The 11477-nt window shown below is 49.0% G+C and overlaps 1 protein-coding gene and 1 long non-coding RNA gene across 3 annotated transcripts; both read left to right on the top strand.

Moving 5' to 3' along the window:
* Positions 1–713: 713 nt before the first annotated feature.
* On the top strand, positions 714–2677 carry LOC138241013 (uncharacterized). Of its 2 annotated transcripts, none has more exons than XR_011190201.1 (3): positions 714–1038; positions 1459–1625; positions 1995–2677. It is a non-coding gene; the product is annotated as an uncharacterized lncRNA (long non-coding RNA). The 2 variants fall into 2 exon arrangements; XR_011190200.1 differs by having other exon boundaries at positions 714–1086.
* Positions 2678–7358: 4681 nt separating this feature from the next.
* Positions 7359–9311, top strand: ankrd9 (ankyrin repeat domain 9). The gene has a single exon (XM_015350275.2). The coding sequence runs from the start codon at positions 8201–8203 to the stop codon at positions 9050–9052; it is 852 nt and encodes a 283-aa protein (XP_015205761.2). The 5' UTR covers positions 7359–8200; the 3' UTR covers positions 9053–9311.
* Positions 9312–11477: the final 2166 nt, after the last annotated feature.

Genomic DNA, 11477 nt, shown 5'->3' with positions numbered 1-11477 from the left:
CCACTGCATCTGAAACACGATCGCTTCTTGTTGCCCCATTTAAAGTGGGGGAAAAAAAACACCGACTGCAGCCATAACTTTGCCCCCACCCCCCTCCAAAAAAAGATAACAACATTCAAAAATGGCCTAAGATGTTTTATTAGTGAGCAGTAAAGACCTAAAAAGGTACAAGTAGGGGCTGTGATCCCAGGTCATCAATGAGGATTTGCTGCATTTAAAAGACCAATATCGATGGGTTTTTTTTTAAATAAAGCATACAAATGCCGTTGCTTAACACTAGGCCATCGTGTCTACAAATACAAGACACGGGCATCAGGTCGTGCTGTGGGTTTTAACTGGGCGCACTGGGAACCTGTGCTGTGCGATGGGCCTTCTCCCTACATCCCTGCAGATAGTTTGGTAGTTTGATAGTCGCTTATGACCCCATGAAACGACCTAAGGCCCTCTCTGAGCCAAAGATTACGGGCTCAATACACAATAGGGGACGGATTGTTTCGGGCAGGGTTCACTGAGAATTTCACATGTTTTTACAAATTTTACTATTTAAGTTCTAAATCGTCTCCTCCATAACTCGGCAGTTGCTGTTTGTCTTTTTCCCAGCATCCCTTCCCCGTGAGCAACGCGCTACCAACAACGAGACGCTCGCAAAACATTTACTAAATAAACGCGTGTTTTAAAAAAAATTAGATGTCATCTAGTGCGCGTAACGTGTACCGACAGACGTCCAAAAGAGCTTTTTAACGTGTGAGCAAAGTCCCTTTGTTGCCAGGCCGGGGTGCAGACTCGCTCCAACACGGGACAAGTCTCGTCTGTGACGTCCCCCGGTTACTTTTTATATCCCCGACGGTGGCCGGCGCCGACAGGTTGAGCAACCCCGAACACTGGTGTCACGTCGGCTCACCGTCCCCTCCGCAGCACCACCTTGCGACGGCGATGGGCGTTGCACCCCGATTGACTGTGCAGCGCCATTGAACACGTTCGCCCGAGCGCTCCTCTCCGTCTCCCGCCGAGAGATGGGAAGGGAGAAGACTCTTTGAGGTCTGGAGAGATGAGTCGTGCAGCCTTATAACTTGCTTTATAACTGCGGTAAATGTACAAAACTATGAAAATATTTTTTTGGGGGGGCTAAGGAACTCATCAGCATGAACTCGGTTGTTGTCATTCTTTTACTTCTTCTTTGACTTCTGATTAAAATGTAGGTAACCTTTGCTTTACACTCCCCTGCTAATCGGAAGTAAGCGAATTTACCTTAGGGCAGAAGGGAGCCTCAAAAAAGCATTAAGCCCCTTTTGCATTATTCGATACACTGTTCACTGCCCTGGCCTTGTCTAATTCACAATATTCATATTGTTCTTGCAGTTGAATTAGACTAAGTTCCTTCCATACAACCAGCTGTGCGTACAGACGAATACTCTGTTTGCACGCAGTTTTGTGGCAGCTTTCTCTGTGCTTGTCCAGATCCAGTATTTCTGAGGATCTCTGTTCCTGCTCCTCTGTCTCCTCGGTCAGCGCCAGTAGGCGTACACCGCAGAGCTCCTCTGTGATGAGACAGTGTTGATGGCTGGTCCCTCATTAAATACACAGGAGGAGCTGACCTGGACAAGGAGAGTTTTTTTGTTGTTCAGGTTAGTAGAGGAAAATAGTCAGACTTTGAACTGGATTATATGACCCACTATGTACTGGGTGCGATGCAACTTAGCTCATAGTGGGTTTTTTTTCAGAAAATCTTCCTGTTTCTGACAAGTTTGAGACTTGATCAGTCTTGCTTCACCTCAGTATTCTAGCTGTAACATTGTGACATTGTGACACTGTTACATTGAGATGCTGTGATATTGTGACACTGTTACATTGAGATGCTGTGATATTGTGACATCGTGACACTGTGACATTGTGACACTGTTACATTGAGATGCTGTGATATTGAAACATTGTGACTCTGCGATGTTGTGACACTGTGATGTGTGATGTTGATGTGGTGATATTGTGATTCTCAGGGTTCCAGAAAGGAATCCATCATCCCCCTCTGTGCTGTGCCTACCTCTGCCTTTCTAGTTCAAATCGTCTTATTGAAGTTTTACCAAATAAACAACCCAACAAAGTTTCCAAGGCACAAATCCCCTCGACACCCCCCTCCCCCCACCCGAAACCAGGGTTCGACCAGATCAACTTAAAAAATGTCAGAACCAAATACAAAATATACAGCCGTAACCGATAGACAAAGCAAGGAAAAGAAGCCAAACATGAAGAATAAAAAAGGTACAATCAGAAAAATAAGAAAGGGGAGAAACAACAAGATGCACAGCTGCCTGTTTCTGTCTTTCCCTCGATGGGGTCAATCACAATAACACACACTGACGAGTAATGAAACAAGATTTCAGTTTCGGTTCATCCCAATGGGGGAAACAATTAAAATCAAGCTGCATTACCTGTCAGAGCGTGTGTAACTGTAGGTTAGCACAAACTGTAAAAGGACTGAGCACTGCTGTATTAGGAACAATAAGGATCTGCAGCACGAGTAGTTCCTACAGACGAGCATGGGGGTGATGAGCTAGCGACTAGTTACACTGCCCCTGGAGGGAGTTATCTGCATTTGTAGAGTGCACGGTTTTGTAGTGAGCCATGAATTAGTAAGTGGCCACAGAGGAACACTGTTGTTTGGATCAGAATTATCTGCCCCCCCCCCCCACCACCACACACACACCTCCCCCCTGGCCACAAGACTCTCTGTCCTTGGAAGCCCTGTCTGTCTCTCTTTGTCTCTCCGAGTCTCACAGAGTTACCATAGAAACAGGAGTGGGATAAGGTAACATGAAAAGTGAATCCTGTAATTTCTGAGAGACGGGCGGGCATTTTGTTGATAGGCGAAAAAAGTGACAAAGAAATCACTTGTAAGGGAATGCAGCGTGCCGTCCGAAATGCACACAGACACATCAGAACAGGTCTGCACTCGGTCAAAGGCGTTGTTTCTTTCATATGGCTCATGATTCAAAATGGCACAGAGCAGCTTTATCAGTGGAAACCAAACAAGAAGTAGTTTTTGTTGTTGTTGTTGTTGTTCTGGGCCTCGGAGATGTCTGCAGTCTGTGCAGCGCTTCGGAGAAGCCGGAACGCCAATGACAATCATCAAAGATCCAGCCAGACATCACATGCTCTCTCTCTCCAGCACCTTCCCCGGGCCCTGCCTGTACTTCCGCTGTTGCTAGGTAACAGCTGTGGGGCTAGATGCTGAAGTTGAGTCCCCCTAACCCCTCTGTCTGGCGGGCCTGTCTAGCAGCACCGCAGACACGGTCCTGTGCAGCAGCGCCCGCGCAGCAGAGCCGAGCAAAGGGGCTCCCTTGCCTTCTTTCTAGCCTCTCAGCAGCTGCAGACTTTCAACAAGCCTCCATTCGTCAAAGAATATTTCCAGGCCAGTGTCCAGCTGATTTAAAGGCGGGCAGGCGCTACTCAAATTGAGATTTCGCCTGCAGGTGGGGATGAAACGCTTCAGGTGTTTGTGTGCATTTTGAAGCAATTCAGAAAAGATTGTCTCCCAATATTTATTTATTTTTTGTCTCTGGGAACAGTCCTTACATTTACCGTAAGGCCTCTGCACGCTGATTTGTGCACAGTTAAGTGTTTCCCCCATGCCAGCGATCCACACATCTGTCACTGACCCTCACTGCTCTCCCATTGTGCACAATGCTGTCATTTACCAGGCCTCTACTGGAAATACAGCTCCAAAGTTTCTACACCTGATTCCATCACTAAGAAAGTAGCTCCCTCTGGTGACCTAGTTACGACACGCGTGCCTGACTGTGGTCTGGGGCGAGGGACAGTCTTAGTCTTAGGCTAAGTGGTCATTAAAAATCCCAGGGTGTCTCTCGAGAAGAGTAGGGGTGTTACCCCGGCATCCTGGCCAAATTTCCCATCGGCCTTTATCAATCATGGCCTCCTAACAATCCCCCTCTATAAATTGGGGGATCAGGTGGGGCTGCACACTGGTGGTGGTGGAGGGGAGTCCCCATTACCTGTAAAGCGCTTTGAGTGGAGTGTCCAGAAAAGCGCTATATAAATGTAAGCAATTATTATTATTATTATTATTATTATTATTATTATTAGTCTTAGGCAGGGACACTCACACAGGGGTACAGTGTACTGGATGAGCCCCTCTGCTCGGGACTTTCCTCACTCAGACTCCGTTGCAGTACCGCAGCGCTCCAGCAGGGGTCTCTAGAGCCGGCTAGACGAGTTTCTAAACTGACAAAATTCAAGTGACTGGGGGGCTAATTCATTTAGCGCAAATCATTAGTAAATTGGAATAGATTAAAATAATTCTTGTGCTGGAGGAATTCTTTCACGTAGGGCCAAAGGAAAACCCGCACGGGAGCATTCGGACTGGATTTACAACCAGGATGTAAAGGATTTACACATCTACTGCTACATCTGTTCTCTTTCTTTTCTTTTCCCGTTTACAACCGTTTTTTGTGCAATATATGCCAGGGACCTGTGCAATACATTTATATCTATATCTATATTTACATCTATATTTATATTCATATGTGTGATACGATTTTTCTGCGTACTGTTCTGTTCTAGTTTGTTCTTTGTGCGTCCGGACTGTGAGTAACTCTTTCAGTGCTCCCCTCACTGTACTGATTGTATTGTATGTGTTGTACTATTATTATTATTGTATCTGTGTTTGTTTCTGTGGCTGTGTTGTCTGTGTTAAGCTGCTGCTGCACTGCAATTTCCCTCACGGGATCAGTAAAGTATCTATCTAAAGCCACTGGGGAAACAGATCAAGACAGACTCATCGTTTTTTTCACTTTACCGCTGTGACACCCAGTAGGTACGACTTATTTTGGTACAGCGAGGAACTGAACAAACTAGAAAGCTCTAAGGGGCAAACGATGGTGCTTCCGCTGCATGCGTCCGCGTGTGGGTTATAATAATTTAATTGCTTACACTTAAATAGCGCTTTTCTGGACACTCCCCTCAAAGCGCTTTACAGGTAATGGGGATCCCCTCCACCACCACCAGTGTGCAGCCCCACCTGGATGATGCGACGGCAGCCATAGTGCACCAGAACGCTCCCCACACATCAGCGATCAGTGGGGAGGAGAGCAGAGTGATGTAGCCAATTCATAGAGGGGGATTATTAGGAGGCCATGATTGGTGAGGGCCAATGGGAAATTTGGCCAGGACGCCGGGGTTACACCCCTACTCTTTTCGAGAAACGCCCTGGGATTTTTAATGACCACAGAGAGTCAGGACCTCAGTTTTACGTCTCATCCGAAGGACGGCGCCAGTTTACAGTATAGTGTCCCCATCACTACACTGGGGCATCAGGACCCACATGAGCCGCAGGGTGAGCGCCCCCTGCTGGCCCCACTAACACCTCTTCCAGCAGCAACCTTCGTTTTTCCCAGGAGGTCTCCCATCCAGGTACTGACCAGGCTCACACCTGCTGAGCTCCAGTGGGGCTGCCAGCTGGGAGTTGCAGGGTGAGATGGCTGCTAAATGTGTCCGTTATGTGTCCCAAGAGCTTCCCCCCCAAAAAAACCCCTCCGGGACAGCCCGGAGGAGCCAGCGCCTGCGCCCACCCCTGGCGACTCGCACCCGCGCCTGACTCAGCCGGGAGGTCAAGCGCTCGGGCGAACGACAGGAAGGAAACACACGCGCACTCGGGGGCTGGTGAACTAGTGAAAAAATCATTTCACTATCGCCTCTCCCACCCTGCACGTTTCGCCGGCGATGATTATAGTCATTCTGCTAAGACATTAAACGAGTCACCAGGGGACAGAAGGGCAAACTACGTGGAGGCAGTTAAAATGCCAACAGGATGCGCTTCTTTACTGAAAGGACTGTCTGTTGTAGCGAGTTTACAGTATTTGTTTGTTTTTACTTCATGAAGGCACTACTGTGTATCCTTGTTTTCGGTTACTGAAGTGTCTAGCGATTTCATGATTTCTTTTTTTTAATAAATAAAATGCAGGCCATAAAAAAATGTTTCCCTTCATCCACGTAGCTAAAGAAAGGATGATTGTCACTTTGAACTGTAAGCAGATACACCGCACCGGACTGTCCACAAGAGGGCGTCGTTGTCCAAGTTTAAACTTTTTCTTCGCGCTTTCAACTCCAGTTTGTGGAAGAACCCGGCCAAAAACTGATCATATGTTTTCCTTCAATTACTTAATCAATGCATCGTTAATAGGGATTTTAATAAGAATACATTCATTCTATTTGTACTGCCTGATGGTCAATAAAGAAAAGCAAACTTTATTTGCGAAAATTTCCTACCACACGTAAAATATATTAATATTGGTCGGAAAGTAATGGTTCTTTTTTTACTAAATGAGCAATAAAAGAAAGACATCACTTTCCTACCGACCGTCTGTTATTTTATCTGTCCATCCTCGGTAATCTCGGGTTCTAGGCTAGAGCTTCCTTTCGGCAGCATGTCACCGGTGTAGATCGCTCCTGTTAGAATGATTTTATTAACGGATTAAATGTACATGTCGGGGTCGCTCTTGACTGCGAGGGCGCCGGGACTTTCACAAGCCTCTGGCCTCCTCCTCGCCAGCGCGAGACCGGTGGCGTCAGCCCGGTTTCTATGGAGACAGAACCCCGGGCGGCGCTGCCTGGCGCCTCTCTGGCGCACCGCCGCGGGCACGCGCGCCCACCCTGCGGCACCCTGTGTCTCTTCGGGCGACACGCGCGGCTTGCTCGCGAGGAGGCCGGGTCGGGCGCTGACCCCTTCCCTCGGCATCCACGCAAAATGTCTTAAGAGACGTTACTAGGTACATAACAGCACAATTGATTAAAAACAACAACAACAACACATACTGCTATGATTTGCAATGCATAATTGTATGCAATGTATAATTATCCTAATAGCGCTTTGAGAAACCACGCTTTATAAAATAAAGTTGATTATTTTATTATAATAGTCCGTGACCACTATCAACGTCAGCTGTCCCTTAGCTGGGGACAGGAATGAAGGTCTTGCTGCGCACCAGAGGACCCGCAGAGCTGCTGAGATGAAGCTTTGGCGATGTTCACAGTTTCTTTTCCTGCTGTTTCATTTCCTGCCCTAATCCGTTGTGCCGATTTACCTACTGTAGTTGCCTCTTTCAAACCCGCGGACTGATAAAGATAAAGATATACAGGCGTTCGCACTGGAACTCTTTTACCACTCCTAAACCGAATCGGAAAGGAAGGCGAACAGATATTTTGTTTTTAACTTGTCCCCCTTGACGCGGAGCCCGACTCTCGCTGGTTTCATTCGCTCCTATGTGGAGAGTATCTTATTATATCAGATGAGGAGACCCTCCCCCGCTACACGCTGACCTGCTCTGAATGTTCCCGGTGCCGGAGAATTTCACCCGATAGCAGGTGTCGCGGTGACGGCACCCCGGGCAGCTCTTTTCAAGGAGAAAAGTTGCGGAGAACTTTGCACTCCATTGACGCAAAAGAACGGCCACGCCCCCTCCCGCTTTCAGCCAATGGTGCGACTCGGGCCACAGACAGCAGCCAATGGGAAGGCGGCTGCTGGAGCGTGGCGGTGGGGGAGGGGCGGTCTCCAGCACGTTGGAATAAAAGCTGCGCTCAGCCCTATCAGAGGGGTTTGAAGAATTGTTACTCTGGCTGGGTCACCGACGGCAAAGAGTGTGCAAATACCCTGCAAACCCTAGCATAGCGTCGCCTGGTATTTTTTTCTCTGTTCAAATACAACTGTTCTTAAGCGTTGATACAGGCTTGGGCTTGCAGACGCAGCACACTTCTGAGGACTGCGCCTGTCTAGAAAGTTGATCTGTAGAGGTTCAAAAGTAGAAAAGAGCAAAGACAAGCAGGCAACAGCAACCAAAAACGGTAACCTCGTTTAGCCATTGTTGTGCTATGGTAAACAAGAGATGTTTCTCGGTTATAGAGCATTGTACGTTATGCGAAAGATCCAGTAACTAGAACACAGAAAAGCAAAACAAAAAAAATACCTGCAAAAAAACAAAACAACAAACGCGTGATAAATGCGTTTGTTTTGGTTCTGCCAAAATACAAAGCGAGCTAAAACAGACTGGAAGCAAAGTGTCATAAAACCCTTAAACAGGGCTTTTGACAGACGGGGAAAACAGCATTACTGTGTTCATTGTGATAGCGAGTATAAATCGCTCATTGATCACCCCAGGGCCCGGAGGAGGGCACTGACAGCTGGCCGGTCGCTATGCCTTGGGACGTCAGGGTTCTGGACTACAAATCCGAAAGACACTGCAAGAAATCTTCCTTCGCGTTTTACCGAGCCGTGCGCGACCTGCTAGCGGTGTGGGTCTTGGAGGACATGCGGACCATGGAGGTGTTTCACTGGGAGGAGGACGGGCGGGCGTGCGCCTACTCCCCATCGGAAGCCCTGCTCTACGCGCTGGTGCACGACCACCAGCCCTACGCCCGCTACCTGCTCAGCAGATACTCGCTGGCCGCGCTGGAGACGCCCAGCAAGAGCTTCTGCTGCTGCCCGTCCTCCACGGCCCCGCACCTCGCCATGGCCGTGCGCTACAATCGCGTCGGCATCCTCAAGATGATCCTCTCCGCCGCCAAGGGCTTCAGGGAGTGCGAGCGGCTCGGCTACGTCAACCGCCGCGGCTGCGCTCACCTGGACGGCGGCAAGACCCCGCTGCATCTGGCCTGCGAGCTGGTGCGGCCGGAGTGCCTGATCGTGCTGCTGGGACACTCGGCGTCCCCCTGCGTGACGGACGCGCAGGGCAACACCCCCCTGGACAGCCTCCTGGCGCAGATCGGCCGGGGCGCGCCGGACCCGCGGCTCCAGCGCCTCTGCCTCGGCTACCTCATCCTGTTCCTGCCCGAGCTGCGCTGCAAGGCGCGGCGCCAGCTGCAGGAGAACGCCGGGCGGTGGCGGGCGCGGCTCGGGGAGCAGGCGTTCCAGTGGCTGTCCGGCTCGGCGCCCACCTCCCTGTTTGTCCGGGCCATGCAGGCGCTCATCCATTCCGCTCCCCCGGAGCACCTAGACTCCCTGCCGCTGCCCGACTTTCTGAAACCTTTGGACTTCAGGCTGCAGTAAATCCAGGGAATCTCAAAGACTTTTTTTTTTAAAAGAAACAAAAAAACCGTGTACGGGTATCAGAAACTGTAAGAAGCCGAGTTCTGGCTTGACTTGTGGTTGGGTTTGACTGTAAATAAGGAACTCACCTGTATTATTTATTTATTTTAAAGGCACAACCAAACCTATGCACAATAGTCTTCTACACTGCCTTTGTACCTGTGATAGCTAGCAATAATGAATTGTCATTCACTTAATAAAAACGAAGGTCTTGAAATGAGCTTCTCTAGACTGGGGTGTTATTTTCCAAAAACAAAACAACAACTAAAGACCTACTGGTAAAGAGCTCACCGGCACGTCACAGCCAGTCCACATACTGTACTTCAGCGACTTTGTTTTGCGGTTCATATCTCGCATCTCACTCCCGCAAGCGACGGGAAGGACAAGCGTGCACTTTAAAGAACGACCAGAGCAAAGACAAGCGGCATCCCTCAGATATGTCCGGACATCGCTGTAAGAAAGGCGAGCTTAAACAAATACACAAAAAAAGCCCCGTGTAATATTTTCCAGAGGGGAGAACTCCATTCTGGGGGAGTCAGTCTTTGGCTCAGTCTTGAGTCACTGTTAAATGTCGCGGATGAGTTGTTCTACACTCCCAGCTGCCAGAAGAGAGGGTTCCCTAAATAAAGCTGACACGCTGTTGATTTCCAGCACGGTACCGAGACTCCTGTTCTCAGACGCACTCCCTCCGCCCACCTGACACATCCACCACGGAGCTGTGCGCGGTGTCAGCGCTGGTTTTTATTTTTATATATATATAAAAAAAGAAAATGCAACAAACAAGGGTGTACGCATACAGATGTCACGACATTACAGCACAGTTATTAACTGAATAACAAATCAGTTAAAACTTTTATCGACTGCACAGAGGTTGTGTGGTGTTAGGGGTCACATTAAATAAGTTCATATGCTAAAAGATTTTTGTAAACCAACTCGCCAAGCATATTTTTAAAACATGTTTAATGTATTTGAGATCGCTTTCATGGATTCGATTGTTTCAAAGCACGTAGGAGTTTTGTTTTTCCTCCACACGTGTTGCAGACCTGTCCCTGTGAAAGAAGCGCACTGGTGGAGAGGTGATAGTTGCTATGGGCGCACCGCACAGCCCGAGTGTTTTGCGGTGTTGCATTGGCTGTCATGGAAACTCCAGACTGGTCTGGACTGTCACAGTCCCTCTCCCCGGCACTGCACAGGTTCAGCTTTGTTACTGGAGAGAAACAGGAAACCCCTGCCTACCGGGTTTTGCATATTGCTTTGTAAAACGATGTGGCGAAGCCCTGAGGCATAGTGTACGTCGCTCGTAGTTCAGGGGCACCTGATTCTATAGTACCATAGTCACTAGCCTTCACCTCTCAGTTCGCATCCGAGAGGTGAGCCAACAGCAAAAAGCGGTATTCTTCTTTTCTTTTGCTTTGGTCAAAGAAGAAAAAGACCCAGAAAAATCCTGCTCATAAAACAAACACGGGGGATAGGAAACAACGCCAACTGAAACTTTTTAATTCGGTAAAAAAAAAAGCTTAAAATCTTGTACATTTGATGTTTGGCCGTTCACCGGTCACCCGAGCGCCAGTGAAGTGGAACAAAACAGCTGCAAAACGAGTTTCGATTCTCCAGAACAGGGCGTGTTGGCGACACGAGCAGAGCGATAAATAACATCAGCTGAGGCACGAAGAACCAGGACTGGCAGTTTACCAAGTGACATTTAGCAGGCACCCTTAACATAGGACTCGCACTCCTGTAGATAACATTCCTCGACCCCTGCCTCCCCATTATGGCCATACCGCTACCGGGTCTTCTTTTTAAGGCTACAGAGCCTTCTTTATATATATACACACACACGTGTATCCATAACATGCATATTATTTATGTGTTTTTAGGTTTAATATTTTTTTCTTGTACATCGCGAGTCCCTTTTTCCTAGAAACGAAGGAAGAGGCTTCTTCACTAAAGCGCTGGCGAAGGAAAGCGACAGCCCCAGAAAAGGGACTGACGGCTCAACAGCACGGCGACACCGAGAAACGGCGTTATTGCGGAGATCCGATCGAACAAAGTCAATCAAGCCCTTTCAGTCGCTGCCTCTCTAGTCGTGAAGCGGGCACACGGTCCCCGAGTGAGCGCGCGGTGTGGGAGCTGGTGCCGAGATCCACGCAGCAGCCTCCGCCTCAGCCTCAGGGCCGGCTGTCGGAGCGGGTCGAGGTGCGCGGTCCGGAACAAGCCACAGTGGACCGGCCGCCCAGCAGCTCCAGAGAAGACCTGTGGTTGGGCGCGCAACCCAGCACGCACGCACGCACACTGCCAATCGCACGATTCAGAGAAAACAGCCCCCTGAGTCCGTCCACACCGGCTGAAACTGCCCCCGCTCCTAAGAAGACACGAGGCGCCACTC

Source organism: Lepisosteus oculatus, chromosome 8, assembly GCF_040954835.1.
Source record: "Lepisosteus oculatus isolate fLepOcu1 chromosome 8, fLepOcu1.hap2, whole genome shotgun sequence".
NCBI classification, from domain to species: Eukaryota; Metazoa; Chordata; class Actinopteri; order Semionotiformes; family Lepisosteidae; genus Lepisosteus; species Lepisosteus oculatus.
This window is presented reverse-complemented; position numbering and strand designations above follow the sequence as displayed.